Consider the following 15429-nt stretch of genomic DNA (forward strand, 5'->3'; position numbering starts at 1 on the left):
TGAAAGCTCACTTTTGGTGGGAGTCAGAGCTCCAGGTTTGCAGTCGCTTACTGTCAGGACGCCGACGTGTCCGTTTGGTGGCCGGCAGACTCAGTCTCAGCGGCCTCTGCTGGGCCTGGGGGGGAGGTGGCCGGGGGTCTGGGCCACGGTCTCCGGGCTTCGCTGCCTGCCCTCTCAGCTCTTCCTGGCTCTGCGGATGGCTCCCAATTACCAGCTCCCGTCTCTTGGAATAGTGTCGTGTCTCCACCCTGAGAGACCCTGCGGCTGGCTGACTGCAGGGCGGGGCTCCGCCGTCTGGGGGCACCGCGCAGGCCCGACTGGACGTTGGGTGGGGCGAGGCTGTTCAGTCCGCCGGGCAGCTGTGCAGTTTCAAGTGTAAACATTCACACCGGGCCCCTCGCTCACACGCAGCGCAGGCCACCCAGCTGTCTACTAGACGGTGCCCTCGGCTTCCCGGCTTCTCAGGGGCAGCTGGTCCCCGGCCACGCCTGTGCCTTTACAACAGCCGCGCTTTCAGAAAACGCCCCCCAGACCCAGCGGTCACCTTCGGCCCTGCTCTTCTTCCCCATCCATCCCATCCGCTGGTCCCAGTGCCCCGCGCGGCCGCCTCTCCGCAGAGTCTGAGCCAGCAGGCGGCCGCCCACCCCGCCCGCTGGGCCCCTCCGCACGCATCCACAGAACAGCGCTCACCCTCGAGCCGCCGACCGGAGCAGCGCGTTGCTAAGGGTCCTCGCGCCGGCGGCGGGGCAGGGCTGCTGTCACGGGCGGCGAGGGCAGGGGGCGCGGGGAGGAGCTTCCCGGGAGCAGCGGCAGAGGCAGCCGCCGACTCCCCGGCGACGCGGGCCGCCCGGCCCACCTAAGCCCCGCCCCCGCCCCGGCCACAGCCCCCCGAGCACGCCCGCCGCCGCGGCCCGGGGCGCTCCCGCCGCGCACCCCCAGCGCGGCCCACCTAAGCCCCTCCCAGCCCCGACGCGCCCGGGCTCCAAGGATCCGCCCCTCGGTGGCGGTCATGTGGCGCGCGACCCGGAGGCGGAACCGGCCGGCGTGGCGCAGATCTCGGCTCCGGGAGCACGGAGGACCCCGGGGGCCTGCAGGGGCCGGGGTGTCCCCGCGCCGCGCCCGGCCATGAGCGCCCCGGCCGAGTGCCCCCCGGGGCCCGGGACCGCGCTGCTCGCGCTGCTGGCCGCGCTGCTGACGGCGGCCCGGGCTGAGGCCCCGCACTTGGTGCGCGTGGACGCGTCCCGCGCGCTGCGGCCCCTGCGGCCCTTCTGGAGGAGCACTGGCTTCTGGTGAGCGCTACAGGCAGGGAAGCTGAGGCTCCAGCTCTCCGCTCTGCTTCTGTCCCGCCGCGCTTTTCTTAAACCTGGACCGCGCGTCCCGCTCCCGGGCCTCCCGGAAGCCCTTGTCGCGCGGGAAGAGACCCTTAGGCTCCTGCGCCCATGGCGCACAGTAGGTGCCACAAAGTGAAGAAGGCCGCCCACGGCGACTCACTCCTCCCTCTTGGGTCCCCTCCAGTTAGAGTGGGGGTCTCTTCAATGTCCCCCAGCCCCACGGAGGTTCTAGCTCAGTGGGGACCCCGAGCAGTGGAGGCCTGAGGCCAGGCCCCGAGTTTGCCCGGCGGTGGGGCCTGTGATGGGAGGCAGCCCAGGCCCGGAGGGGGCCGGGGCTCAGGACAGGGTTCCTTCCGCAGAGACCAGAGCTCTCCTGGGGCAGCCCCGGGACTGGAGGCAGCCCGGCGGTGGCCCCGCCCCGCCCCTGCGTGTCCCCAGCCCCCTCTGGGTCTCCGCGCTTGTGGGGCAAGGAGCAGGGTGGGGATGTGGTCCTCCCTCCTCTGACCCCCGCCTCCCGCCCCCTCCAAAGCACGAGGCTCCACAACATTCCTGGCCTTAGAACTGACTTCATTACATCGGAGACGGTGTGACCCCTGGCGCCGCTCCCCAGGCTGTGGGGGGGCCCGGGTCCCAGGCGGGCGGGGCCCGGCCTTGCAGGCGCGGGCTGTGTGCTGAGGCTGCTCCGCGGGCCCCGCCCACAGGTACTGATGCCCCGACACCCTTTTTCTGTCACCAGCCCCCCACTGCCACACAACCGGGCTGACCAGTATGACCTCAGCTGGGACCAGCAGCTCAACCTGGCCTACGTGGGCGCCGTCCCCCATGGGGGCATCCAGCAGGTCCGGACCCACTGGCTGCTGGAGCTCGTCACGGCCAGGTGGGTGCCTGAGGGGGAGCAGCCCGGCGCAGCGGGGCAGGGCTTGCTTCACGGGGGTGGAAACTGAGGCCGCGTCCACCACGGCGGGCGGTGGGGCGCCCGCCGGGGCGGCAGCTCTGAGGAGCCATTGGCCGTGCGCTCCCAGCAAAGTGTCCCGTGGGGCGGGGAGGCGGGAGGATGTCCCCCTGGCTCCTGGGGCCGCGGGCGCTGGGGCAGCCCCAGGACCTGGCATGGCTGGCTTCCTGCTGGGGGCCACCAGGAGGCTCGGGGTGGGGCGGGCGTTCCCCGCGCTGGCTTTGCGGCTGGACCCGGCTCCAGCGAGTGTGCGCGCACCGTGTTGTGTGTGCGGGGGCCAGGCCTTGCAGGGTGCTGCCCGAGGGCCGGGCCGAGGCTGCGCTGGCCACACCGCCCTTGGCCCTGCTGGGCTTGGCCGTGGCCCAGGCACGAGGTGTAAGAAACACTTGGGTGTGTGTGTTGGGGGCTTGGAAAGACACAGAGACCCTTCCACTGCTGGTCAGAGCTGCCAGCTCTCACCTGGTGGGGGGGGCCACAAGGGTCGAGGGACCAGTGTCCCTCCAGCATCATGGAGGCCACGTGATTGCCTTGGGCCCTTGTTCAAAGGAGACAGTGACGTTGAGTGTCAGACTGGCCCCCGCGGTGCTGCGGACGTGCAGCACCGGCGTCCAGCCCCACCTTGGTGGCCTCTGTTTCAAAGTCTCCCTCGTCCCTTCAGGGAGGAGACGGCACATGTGCCCCCGGGAGACTCCGTCTGGGTGGCCCGGGGTGGGAGGCTCGGAGGCAGGGGGCCTGCGCCGGTGCAGCTGCACTAGAGCGAGGAGTCGGCGGGCGCGGGCCCCTGGCAGCGGGCGCGGGCTGCCTGCACAGCGCTGTGCACGGTGTGAAACAGCTGCCCCTCGTCGCCCGCGTCCCCCTGGCCCTCCCCGAGGACGCCGCCCCCGCTCAGGGCGTCCCTCACCGAGGGGCTGCAGCAGGCCAGCAGCAGGGCGATGCCCAGGGCCCCGCAGTCTCTCCGCAGCTGCCGCAGCGTGGCCAGGCCGGCCGCATCCAGGAACAGCAGCGGGGCGCAGTCGATGACCACCGCGTGGAAGCCGGCCGCTCCGGGCACCAGGGCAGCCGCGCTGCTGGCTGGGCCCCGGTCCGTGTCTGCGACAGGCTCCCCCTGGCGGACCCCTGCCTCGGGGCCCGGCCCCTTCCTCCGGGCAGCTGCGTGCCCCACATCCAGCCCCGTGAGGCTGTAGAGGGACCTCAGGAAGAAGTCCTTGTTGGCAAAGTGCAGCGGCCCTGCGAAGCGGAAAACCCGCACGCCGGGCTCGGGGACCAGCCCCTCAAACTCCGAGACGTCCTCGTAGAAGCCGGAGCCCCCAACGCGGGCGAGCAGGGCCGTGTGTGGGCGCTGGGTGCGGCCGATCAGGCTGAGCAGCGAGAGGAGCAGGCCCGCCAGCAGCCCGGCCTCGGTGCTGACCAGCACGCAGGCGGCGGCCGTGGCCACCCAGACCAGCGCGTCGGCCCGGCTGAGCCGCCACAGCTGCGGCAGGTCCCTCGCCTTGCGCAGGGCGCCCCTCAGGCTGACAATGATGACGCAGGCCAGCACACTCCGCTGCAGGTCCCGGAACAGCGGCGCCAGCGCCAGCAGCACCAGCAGCACCACCGCGGCGCTGACCACGCTGGACAGCTGCGTGCGGCAGCCGGTGGCCGTCTTCACCAGGCTCTTGGCCAGGGCAGCGCTGGTGGCGAAGCAGTGGAAGAAGGCGGGCAGCACGTTGCAGCAGCCCACGGCCAGCAGCTCCTGGTTGGCCCGCACGGAGTAGCCGTGGCTGCGGGCGAACATCTCCGCCAGCGAGATGGAGAAGGTGGAGCCCACGAGGGCCAGGGGCACGGCGTCCAGCGCCACGCGCCACATCAGTGCCAGGTCCGGCGCCCGCGGGGCCATGAAGCCAGTGGGGATGTCCCCGGCCACGCTGGAGCCAAAGCGGGCATGCAGCTGCCCAAGGTGGGACACGAGCGTGGCCGCCACGATGACCAGCAGCTCCGTGGGCAGCGGCACCTTCAGGCGGTGCCGGCAGCGGTCCGAGAGCTCCCTGGCGGACAGCAGCACAGCCAGGCAGACGGCGCTCGTGAGCACGTCGCACAGGTTGGCCTGCCCGGCGTTGCGCAGCAGGCTCAGCCACGTGCGGACCACCATGCCCGGCCCCTGGTGCCGGGGCACCCGCACGCCCAGCAGGTGCTTCAGCTGGGAAGTCAGGATGGTCACCGAGGCCCCCATGGCGAAGCCGTCGAGCAGTGGCTGCGAGAGGTAGGCGGACACGAAGCCGAGCCGGAGGACGCCCATGAGGACCTGTGGGCAGAGTGTCGTGAGGGCAGCGGGCTGTCCGTCCCGGCCGAGGGGGAGGCCGCTGCCAGAGCCGGACCTGCCGCGGGAAGGCAGCTCTTCCTCCTGCCCTGCGAGAGGCGCTGCCCCCGCCGGGAGGAGCGGAGCCAACGCGGGGGCGGTGCCGGGAGGCGTGGAGCCAATGGGAGGGCGGTGCCGGGAGGCGTGGAGCCAATGGGAGGGCGGTGCCGGGAGGCGTGGAGCCAACGGGAGGGCAGTGCCGGGAGGCGCGGAGCCAATGGGAGGGCGGTGCGGGGCTGCGGTGGCCTGGCCCTGTACAGGGGCCAGCAGGTGTGGGGGGGCCCCGGGGAGGCAGGCAGCCCACCCGCGACAGGAAGCCTGGGGAGGCCGCGTGGCCCAGCCGCGCGTGTCTGTAGCTGAGGCCACGCCCGGGCTACCAATTCCAGCCCAGGCTGCTGTCGGCCAGATGGGCGCCCTGGGCCCCGGGCCCCCCCAGCCCCTTGGGCGCTCCGTGCGGGGGCACCTTCTCCCGCCCCCTCTGCCCATGCCTTGCTCTGTCCTGGCCTGGCGGCTAAGCCGCCCGTCCTTGGGGGCCCCCACCCGGCGCTTCCCAGCTCCGCCCGGAGCGAGCGCCCAAGGGGCTGCCCTTGGCACTGCGGCCGGCCCCTCACCTGGTAAATCCCGGCCACCAGCGTGAGGGCGGTGGCCACGCGGATGGCATAGCAGTCACGCCCGCAGCCCTGCAGCCCCAGCGCCGCCGCCGAGGCGTTGAGGGCGCTGCTGTTGTCCCCAGGCGCAGGGCCGTCCTGGGCGGGGTCGAAGCCGGCCAGCAGGAGCTCGCGGTCCACCACCTGCCCCACCATGAGGCAGAGCAGGCTGAAGATGCCCACGGAGACGTGGCGCGAGGTGCCCATGAGGAAGTAGATGAGGTTCGCGAAGAAGGACGTGTAGAGGCTGTAGATAGGCTGCAGCCCGGCCAGCAGCGAGTAGGCGATGGCCTGGGGCACCAGGATGATGCCGATGACCAGCCCGGACACGACGTCGCCTGCCAGGTCCTCCCGCAGGCGATACCTGCGCAGCCAGCGCGTGGCGGGCAGCAGGGCCTGCACCAGGCCCCAGGCACCCCGCGCGCTGCACTCGCAGCTTTGCCGCAGCCTGGCCTTCAGCGTCTCGCGCAGGCCTGGGGGCGTCGGGCGCGGCCGGCGGACCAGCACTGGCACCCCCGCCTGCTGCTCAGGCGACACTTCCATCCTGGGGTGCCAGGCCCCTTGGGAAAACCTGCCAAGGAGACGTGGGCGTCGGTGCTGGGGCGGGGGGGGGGGTCCCGCTCGTCACAGGGACCCAGGTACACAGGTGGCCAGACGCAACTCCGCCACATCTCGTCCGCCTGCCGGGCCTGATCCAGGCCCCCCTCACCCCGCACCCCTGTCAAACCACCCTCTCCGAGTGACAGGCGACCCTCCCGGGTTCTGCCTCCGAACCCACAGGGGCGCTGCGCACCAGGCCGGCTGGACGGGGTCTGCGGCCCGGCCTCCGCACCCAGCGCGGCGTCTTGGGCCCGGCCCTCTCGCGGCGCCGGGCTCAGCTCAGGCTTCGGCTCTCTGATTCTCTTCACGGTGACATTGAGCCTGTTTGCTCTGCTGCCGGCGTTGACAGCGCTGCCTGGGGCTGGGGACACGTGGCCAGGGGTTTACCTGGGGCGTGGAGGGCGGCGGTGCTGCTGGGCTGGCGGGGGCGGGGCCGGGCGCCCAGACCCCGTGGGTTCAGGCAGCGGCTGCCTTCAGGGGACAGATGAGCGCTGTTTCCCCCTCCGCGGACCTCACCTCAGAGGGGTCCCCGGGGTCCAGGACGGGGTAGATGCCACCTGCCTTTTGCCTGCACGGCCCCGCAAAGAGCCTGCCCTGCTCCGCCGCCCAGGAGCCGGCCTCTGTGGCCCCGTCCGCCAGAGCCTTCGCTGTCTGGCATGGGCCTCGGCGCGGCTCTCACCTGAGGGAGCTGCCCACGGGCTTGGTGGGCAGCGAGGAGCCTGGCCGCCTGTCCTCGGAGGCCGGGCCTGCTCCTGGCTGGACCCCGGGCCCTCTGGCCCTGCTGGTGGGTGGCGGTGCGGGCAGCAGGCCCTGGGTCTGGCGCCCCGGCCAGGAGAGCTCTGCGGCTGGCCTCTGACTGCGTGGCCTGGCTGGGCTGGCAGTTAAATCATTCACCGCAGAGATTGCTGAGTCACACGTTTCCCCAGACGAGGGCTACCTGAGCGGCTAATCTGGAGAGCTGTGCTGTGATTGGAGGCTCATGAGTAATGGCATCGTGTGGCCTCTGACAAGCTCCCAGCCTCCCGGGGCAGGGCTGCAGGTGTGGGGCGGGGCAGGCGGGGCAGGCCCTTGGGGGAGGCCAAGGCTCAGGCCCCGGCCTATCCCGGGATGGACACAGGACGGACTTCAGCTCAGGGTACCTGGCTCGCAGGACCCCCGGAGGAGGGTGTGGATCAGAGGGGACCGAGGGAGAGGCGGGTCTTCTCGTCCCGTCCCCAGACACCCTCCCTGTCCTGACAAGGGACAGGTTAGGCCAGGCGGGAGCATGGGCAGGGCCACACCTGGGCAGCCGTGTCCTTGGCTTCAGTCCTGTGCTCTTCCATGGAAAAGCTGCCACGTGTGCATGCAGCTGAGGGCGGGCCGGTTGCCAGGCATCAGGACACTGTTACTAGCCTGGCGTCGGGCGAGGGTCCTGAGCCCGCCCCCTGGAGCCAGACCACCCGGGTCCCAGCGGGGCACAGGCCCTGGGGGTGGCGGGCCTGCCTCCCTGCCCCTGGCTCTGTTCTCCACAGGAGGGCCCTCCTGGCAGCGCCTGCCGGGGCTCTCCTTGAGCTGCAGGCGTGTAAACTGAGGGCGAGTGCGGTTTTTACAGCGATTCTTCGGACCCTCGGTCCCCCACTTTTTAAATGGAGGGAGGGGCAAGCAGGGGTCCCTCCATGGGGTGCCGAAGCCCCAGGTGCGCCCCCCTCCTGAAGGGGGAGGTCCCTCCAGTGGCAGGAAGGCTGAGCCGGCCGGGGCCGCTGTCCCCGGAGGCCTGGCCTCATCCTGCCTCGCCTGGCCCTGTGGGAACTGCCAGTGGAATGAACATCAACAGCAACCCTCTTGCAGAACTCCATTCCCCTGGGATGGGGGTCAGTGAGCAGCTGGGGGGCTCCCATCCAGGCCCCGCCACACTCAGCCCCACTTTGGGGCCTCGGGAAGCCTGCCCACAAGTCCTGCCGCAGCTCTGAATCCCTGGGCCTGGCCGGGGAGACCAGGAACCCCACTTAGGGGCAAAGATGGGAGTGGCGCCGGGCGGGGGGCAGAGACTGCAACGCGGGCTCCGCCTCTAGGTCTGATTCCTTGTCCTCAAAGAGCCTGTGCTGGGCCCCGCGGGCAGAGCCAGGGCCACCTGCCCACAGGAGTGTGGCCGGGACCCACTCAGCTCCTACCCAGGCTGGGCGTCTGAAGCAGGTGACAAAATACAATAGAGGCCACAGATGTCCTTTGAGAGAATCGCAGGACCCCTGCGGCCTAACACACTTACAGCCACAGACCCCTGTCCTTTGCCGGCCTCCCTGCCATGTGTTCACAGCTGTGACCATCCTGTGGCCTGGCCCGACCTCGGGCAGGTGTCTGGGGCCCCAGGGGAGGGTGCTGAGGCCCCCCACCCCACCCAGGGAGCGCGCTGAGGGGCCTCCGGGGCCTTCCCCCTGCTGCCGGCCTCCCCTCCTTCCCTGTCACAGCCACACAGTTATTTACTTAGTATTTGTCTTTAAGTCAGGGTTTTAAATTGCTAAGTACACTTCCTTGGAAAGGAAACATTGTATCCCTACAAGTGAAAAGAGGCCGGCACACAGCCCAGTTGGTGTCTGAGGCCGAAGTGGCTCCCCGAAAGCCCCCGCTACCCTGCGAAGGCCTGCGCTCCTAGGTCCAGGAGAGAAGGCTGAGGCCAGGCAGACCCTCCTCCCAGGCCGGCGGCGCGGGCCCACACCCGGCCACCCCCGCCCCGGGGCTGTCGAGCAGGCTCTTCCTCGCCCCCACCTGCTCTGGGAGCGCGCGGCCTGGGTCTCCACCCCGCACATCCTCCGCCCTGCATTCCCTCCCGCGCGCGACCGCGCCCCCACACCCCGCAGTGGCGCCGGGCATCACCCCGCTCCGCGGCCGGCACAACCGAGCACTCACCAGGCCGGGGCGTAGCTCGGCACTCGCGGCGCACGCGCCGCGGTGGGGGCTCCGGAGCCGCCCACCCGCCGCAGGCGCGCGGTGAATGAGGCTGCCGTGGTGCCGCCGCCGCCCCGCTCATGCGCGGGAGCGATTCCTGGTGCCTGGCGCCCGAGTTCGACCCCCTGCAGTGTGGCAGGATGGAGGGGCCCTGGGGGTCGATCGGGGGGCCAGGCTGGGTCTGGGACCTAGGCTTCTCTGCGGGGGGGACGGGGAGGGAGGTGGGGGGGCAGGGGATGGTGCTGAGCTGGCTGCGCCCTTCACCTCCCCACTCAGCGCCCTGCCTGGAAAGTACACCGTTTCCTTTCCCCACGGAGTGGGGGCTCCCGGGTCCTACCCCCACCCTGGCGTGTCCTGGCCCCTGGGGGCAGGCGTCCTGACGGGCCCCCCAGCACCCCTGGTTGCTGAGGCCGGCGGGGCCCGCCGCCATGCAGGCTCACGCAGGAGGACGGGCTGAGGACACCTCCGGCCCAGGACGAAGCAGGGGCTAGCAGGGGCCTGCAGAAGGCTTTGTACCTTCGCTTTGCTCTTGGGCACCATTGTGTGCGCCCGCCTCCCGACCCCCCTGTGTGGGACTTTGGAACCCATCTCCTGCACGCATTTAATTTTCACCCAAGTGCTTATTAAGTTTTATTTCTTTGCTATTGGTTGTGACCTTTGGATGGAAGGGAAGGTGGGGGAGGGGAGGGCTGCATCCTGCTGGGCCCCAGAGGCGGGAAGGCAGCTGAGAGCCGCAGGAGGCGGCTGGGAGGCCTCTGAGGGCCGGGCCCGCGCCCTCCGCCTTGACGGGGCGCAGCGAGGCTTGGGGGAGAGAAGGCGGTGGAAGGAGGCGTTGGCCCGTCCAGACCCTCCCTGTGTTCAGGGGGTGACGCCGGGCCGAGCGGGGTCTGCTTAGGGCCGGACCGCGGGGGCTCCCTCTGCCCCGCCTCCGCCGTCGCGCACACGCGTGACACACCGTGGCAGGCCGTCCTGCCTTTTCCCGCCTTCATTTCTCCATCCGTGGGTGGAGCAGGCACGTCCTCAAGGGGAGCCCTCGGACCCCCTGCCCAGCCACTGCCTGTGTCCCTCACGGGCTGCGCCCCGACCTGGACGCCACACCTCCCCGGGGGACCGCCTTCTGGCCGCAGTGAGCCGCCAGAGGGGTCCTTTCAAAATGCCACGGCAAAGGCAAGACTCTGACGACAGGAACAAAAAAGTGCTTGTCGGAGGTCGGAATTGGGGGGGGGCAGGCAGGTGCAATTTGGGCGCGGAAGCCACGCCGGGTGACGCTGCAGCGGTAGATTCGTGGCACCGAACGTCTTTCCAAACCCACAGAACGCACACCATCGAGAGACCCCCAGACACTCTGAACTGCGTGACAGCAACGCGTCAGCGTCGTCTGGTCAGTGGTCACGAACGTCCCCCGCTGGCAGGGCGTTGACGGTGGAGAGGCTGTGCAGGCGACACCTCCCTCTCACTTGTGCTGTAAACCTGCAACTGCTGGAAAAAAAATTAAGTCTTAGAAACGAGCTAACCCGCCAAGCTGCGGCGCGGCCTGCGTGGGTCTGCGACAGGGCTCCCCGCTCCCCCGTGAGCCGGGCCCCTCACCGCGGTGGCCCCAAGGCCTGTGTGACAGTCGCCGTCTCCCCCGCGCTGCCCCAGGCCCGCCGGCTGCCTTCCTGCCCCTCAGCATCCACGAGGTCCTGCCTGTCCCCGGCACGCCCCTTGCTGGCTTGTCCCATCGCCTGGAGGTCCTGGGCGTCGCCTTGGAGAAGCTCTCCCTGCCGGGCCCTTTGCTCCCTGTCCCATCCCCTTCCGGGCCGGACGATGCTGGTCCCCACTCAGGGCCTGAGCCCCAGGGGAACTGGGCTGCAGCCTGGGACGCGCAGCCTTCTCCCTCTCCTGCCTGTCTGTGTTGCCTCCTGGACTGGGAGCAGGGTCCTGGCCTGCAGGGGGCGCAGAGAAGCCGGCCCCTCAAGCCCTGGTCCCACGGCCTGGGGCCCACGTCAGGGTCTGCAGGATGTGGGTCCCTCCCTCCCTCCCTCCACCACCACACCTTTCCCAGGAGACCTGTCTGCTTCGCCCACTCCTGAGCCCCTGCTGTTCTGAGCCCCGGGCTCTGAGGCAGGGCAGGTTGCGGGGGGGCGGGGGGCACGGATCCAGGGGAGGCGCCAGTTCATACTAGGCCCCGGGCAATAGGCCTCCGTGGCTGGCATTTGCCGAGGGGGGCCCACGATTCTGGGACCAGATCCTGTGTGGCGCTGGTGGATCCTCTACCTGCCTGACCACAGCCACGGTTCCAGCCCAGGGCTGCCTCTTCCAGCCCTGACCTCTGGGGTCCTCTGCAGGTCAGCGGGGCAGGGCCTGAGCTACAATTTCACGCACCTGGATGGGTACCTCGACCTTCTCAGGGAGAACCAGCTCCTCCCGGGTGAGTGGCCGGCCCTGGCCTCCGCCCATCGGGTGCCGCCTCCCCACGACCTGGGTCCTCGGTGGCGCTCACCCCGGGACGGCCCGCTGGTGGTGTGGCGAGGCCCCAGCCTGGGGGACCGGGGACCGTGGGGGCGGGGGGCAGTGGCACAGCCCCCTCCCGTGTTGCAGGCTTTGAGCTGATGGGCAGCCCGTCTGGACGCTTCACCGACTTTGAAGACAAACGGCAGGTGTTTGAGTGGAAGGACATGGTCTCCCTCCTGGCCAGGAGATACATCGGTGGGCAAGGGCGGGGACCGAGGGGCCAGCGGTCGGCACTCCTGGGCTGGCTGTCCTGCCGCATCACCCAGCCGCCTCCCGGGTCCCCTGAGTCATGAGCTTGATGGGGAGGGCGGACAGGCGCTGGGGGGCTGTGCGGACTTGGGGTGAATCAGCCCAACGCCCAAACCCCCGGCCTCCCGCCTGGGAGTCGGGATGGGCACCCCCCGCCCCAGGGCGGGCGGGGGCCAATATAACAGCAGGGCCCCGCAGGTAGGTACGGACTGGAGCACGTGTCCAAGTGGAACTTCGAGACGTGGAACGAGCCGGACCACCACGACTTCGACAACGTGTCCATGACGGCGCAAGGTGAGCGGGCCTCCCGGTCCGGCGCGGAGGGGCGGCTCCCAGCGGCGCGCGGCGGCCGACGCCTCACCCTTCCGCCAGGCTTCTTCAACTACTACGACGCCTGCTCCGAGGGGCTGCGTGCGGCCAGCCCCGCGCTGCGCCTGGGCGGCCCCGGGGATGCCTTCCACCCGCCGCCGCGCTCCCCGCTGAGCTGGGGCCTCCTGGGCCACTGTCAGCACGGCACCAACTTCTTCACGGGCGAGGTGGGCGTGCGGCTGGACTACATCGCGCTCCACAAGAAGGTACGGCCCGGCCCGCCGCCCCGGTCGTCCTCGTTGGCGGCGCTGGCTGTGCTGAGGCTGCGCTGCTGACCGCAGGGTGCGGGCAGCTCCATCTACATCCTGGAGCAGGAGCAGGAGGCGATGCAGCAGATAAAGCGGCTCTTCCCCAAGTTCGCCGACACCCCCGTTTACAACGACGAGGCAGACCCGCTGGTGGGCTGGTCCCTGCCGCAGCCCTGGCGGGCCGACGTGACCTACGCGGCCATGGTCGTGAAGGTGGGCCGGCGGCGGGACCCCTCCCGCCCCCGTGGGCCGCCCTCCGCAGCAGGAGGGCGCGGAGGGAGCCGTGGAGGCCAATGCCCCAGCTGCCCGCACCCGCAGGTCATCGCGCAGCACCAGGACCTGCTGGTGGCCAACGGCAGCTCGTCGGTCCGCTACGCGCTCCTGAGCAACGACAACGCCTTCCTGAGCTACCACCCACACCCCTTCTCCCAGCGCACACTCACCGCTCGCTTCCAGGTCAACAACACCCACCCACCGCACGTGCAGCTGCTGCGCAAGCCGGTGCTCACCGCCCTGGGGCTGCTGGCCCTGCTGGGTGAGCCTGCGGCCCAGGCGCAGCGCCGGGGCTGGGAGCTGGGGGGCGCGCACACGCTGGGCGCACACCTCCGGGGGCCGCGCGACAGGACCAGCTGGGTGGGCCTCAGAGGCTGTGCCCGGCCGGGGTCCTGGCAGGGGTCCCGGGCGAGGGGAGCAAGTAGCGGGCGGGCGGGCCCTGGGAGGGGCAGGGGTGGCGGCCTCCGTGCGGCGACCACCGCCTCCTGCCCCGCAGACGGGGAGCAGCTCTGGGCCCAGGTGTCGCAGGACGGGGCGGTGCTGGATGCCAACCACACCGTGGGCGTCCTGGCCAGCGCCCACCGCCCGGCGGGCCCCGCCGACGCCTGGCGTGTCGCCGTTCTGGTCTTCGCGAGCGACGACACCCGCGCTCACGCCAACCGCAGCGTCGCCTTAACCCTGCGCCTGCACGGGGTGCCCCCGCACCCGGGTGAGCACGGGCTCCAGGGCTGAGCGGGTGCGCCGGGGCGGGGGCGGGGGCGAGGGCGAGGGGGCGGGCCCGAGGCGCGGCCCCAGCGTCTGGATCCCCAGGGCTCGTGTACGTCACGCTCCGCCTGGACAACCGGCTCTGCAGCCCGCACGACGAGTGGCAGCGCCTCGGCCGGCCGGCCTTCCCGTCTCCGGAGCAGTTCCGGCGCATGCGTGCGGCCGAGGTCCGCGGCCGGGGCGGGGCGAGGGGCAGGGCTGGTCCCCAGTTCGAGGCCCCTGAACGCTGGCCCCTGTCCCCAGGACCCTGTGGCCACGGCGCCGCGCCCCTTCCCTGCCAGCGGCCGCTTGACGCTGCGCCCCGAGCTTCCGCTGCCGTCGCTGCTGCTGGTGCACGTGTGCGCGCGCCCCGAGGAGCCGCCGGGCCAGGCGAGTGGCAGTCCCGACCCCGCCCCGCTCTCGCCCCACGCCCTCCCCGCACCCCGTCACGGCGCCCCCTCTCTCTCCAGGTGACCCGGCTCCGCGCTCTGCCCCTGACCCGCGGGCAGCTGCTTTTGGTCTGGTCGGATGAGCTCATGGCCTCAAAGTGCGTGAGTGCGGTCGCCCCCACCCACCGCCCCATCCCTGCCCCGCACGTGCCCGTTCTTCCCCGACCGGCGCTCGGCCCCCCACCTCCTGTGCCTGCGCGGTCACCCCACTGCAGCCCCCACCCTGGCCACCCAAGGGCCACACGCTCCTCCCCTCACGCGCCTGCCCCCACTGAGGGGAGGCTGTGAGGTCACCATTGCTTGATGCGGGGTGAGGGCACCTACAAGGGACCCCGCGGTGGCAGCCGGGCTCCAGCCCCTCCCCTCAGACACGCGTGGCCTGTCACCAGTGCAGGAGGGGTGCCCAGGGCCCCCTGGGGAGCGGGCGGGGGGGCCGGAGGGCATAGGGCTCTGACGGACCACCCCCAGGTGCCTGTGGACGTACGAGGTCCAGTTCTCCCCGGGCGGCCAGGGGTACGCTCCAGTCAGCAGGGAGCCGTCGACTTTCAACCTCTTCGTGTTCAGCCCAGGTGCGTCTGCCGCCGGCGCCGCGGCCGCACCCGGTGCCCGCGGTGTGGGCTCCAGGGCCAGGTGGAGCCTGCAGCTGGGGCTTTGGGAGCTTGCGGTGGGATCAGGAGATCACGTTTTCAAGACGTGTGTGCCTTTGCGTCCCCAGACACGGCTGCCGTCTCTGGCTCCTACCGAGTCCGCGCGGTGGACTACTGGGCCCGGCCGGGCCCTTTCTCCGCCCCTGTGCAGTACGTGGAGGTCCCCGCGCGGTGAGGGCCGCCGCCGACCAGGCGCTGGAGCCGGTGCCACCCCGCGGGCGGGCCCCTCAGCGGGTCGTCAGCTCTGCGCGTCCCTCCCGTCCCATCGCTCACCCCTTAAAGTGCCTTTCCACACCTCGGTCTTGCAGTCGCCTTTGGGGACAGGTGCGGGCTGCAGCGCCCCTGCCTTGCCCCGCTCGCAGGCAGACCCTTCTCTCGAGCAGGGGCTCCGGGAGGGGCCCGCTGGGCACAGACAAGGCTGAGCCACCAGAGGCGGCCCCTCCAGGTGGGGGGGCCCCGTTCCCATCCTGCCTTCCACCTGCAGGGGGACCCACCGCCCGCAGCCCAGCTGTGTTGCCCCCTCCACCCTGCCCGGTGGGGGCAGGGCGCGCTCCAGGCTGCCTGGGCCAGCCGCTGAAAAGGCCGACAGGGTGTTGGGTGGCCTTCTTGGGCATCCTGGTCCCATTTGTGGGCCCAGAAGGGAACAGATGGTGAGCACAGAGGAAGACAGTTCGGGAACATCTGTAGAGTTGTGGTCCGGGGTCAGCGAAGCCACAGGGTGGTACAGAGCCCCGGCCCCACCCCCACTGCTCCCAGGAGACAGAGCAGGTGAGGGAGCACTCACCTGGGCAGGAGCAGGCAGGCACCCGGGCCTTGGGCCGGGGGTCCCTGCGAGTGGAGCGGAGGGGAGCGCACCGAGGCCCCACCCCACTCCTGCCTCCGCCCACCTCCCCTGGGCTGCCCCGGGCTCGGGTGGGAGGGGACAGCAAGGCCCACTGCGCCCCTCCGGCTCCACGGGCCACCTGCCCAGTGCCTGTGTGAGAATCGGGGCCACCAGCCGCCTCGTCACGGGTGGGAGATGTCCGTTGGGCCACACATCCATCTGAACCCCAAAGCCAGCAGGTGTTCCCCCCCGCCCCTTCCCCGTGGTGATGCCTGAGGGCTCGGGGCCCGGAGGACCTTGTGTCCTAGTGGGGCGCTGTGGCCCACTGACCGCTGCGACCGCCCGAG

General features: G+C 71.1%; 2 protein-coding genes across 2 annotated transcripts; one reads left to right on the top strand and one right to left on the bottom strand.

Annotated features, from left to right (window-relative positions):
• The first annotated feature begins 1026 nt into the window (after positions 1 to 1026).
• On the top strand, positions 1027 to 14899 carry IDUA (alpha-L-iduronidase). The gene is made up of 14 exons (XM_054581840.1): positions 1027 to 1289; positions 2068 to 2208; positions 11115 to 11197; positions 11368 to 11475; positions 11728 to 11823; positions 11902 to 12104; positions 12180 to 12359; positions 12465 to 12681; positions 12916 to 13128; positions 13230 to 13351; positions 13428 to 13553; positions 13634 to 13710; positions 14081 to 14181; positions 14328 to 14899. The coding sequence occupies exons 1-14, from the start codon at positions 1126 to 1128 to the stop codon at positions 14432 to 14434; spliced, it is 1938 nt and encodes a 645-aa protein (XP_054437815.1). The 5' UTR covers positions 1027 to 1125; the 3' UTR covers positions 14435 to 14899.
• Positions 3035 to 5808, bottom strand: SLC26A1 (solute carrier family 26 member 1). The gene is made up of 2 exons (XM_054581839.1): positions 5230 to 5808; positions 3035 to 4564 (listed from the first exon to the last, which is right to left on the bottom strand). Exons 1-2 carry the CDS (start codon positions 5806 to 5808, stop codon positions 3035 to 3037), a joined length of 2109 nt encoding a protein of 702 aa, XP_054437814.1.
• Positions 14900 to 15429: the final 530 nt, after the last annotated feature.

Source organism: Pteronotus mesoamericanus, unplaced genomic scaffold (assembly GCF_021234165.1).
Source record: "Pteronotus mesoamericanus isolate MK-2021 breed Mesoamerican mustached bat unplaced genomic scaffold, CSHL_Meso_final contig_68, whole genome shotgun sequence".
Lineage (NCBI taxonomy): Eukaryota > Metazoa > Chordata > Mammalia > Chiroptera > Mormoopidae > Pteronotus > Pteronotus mesoamericanus.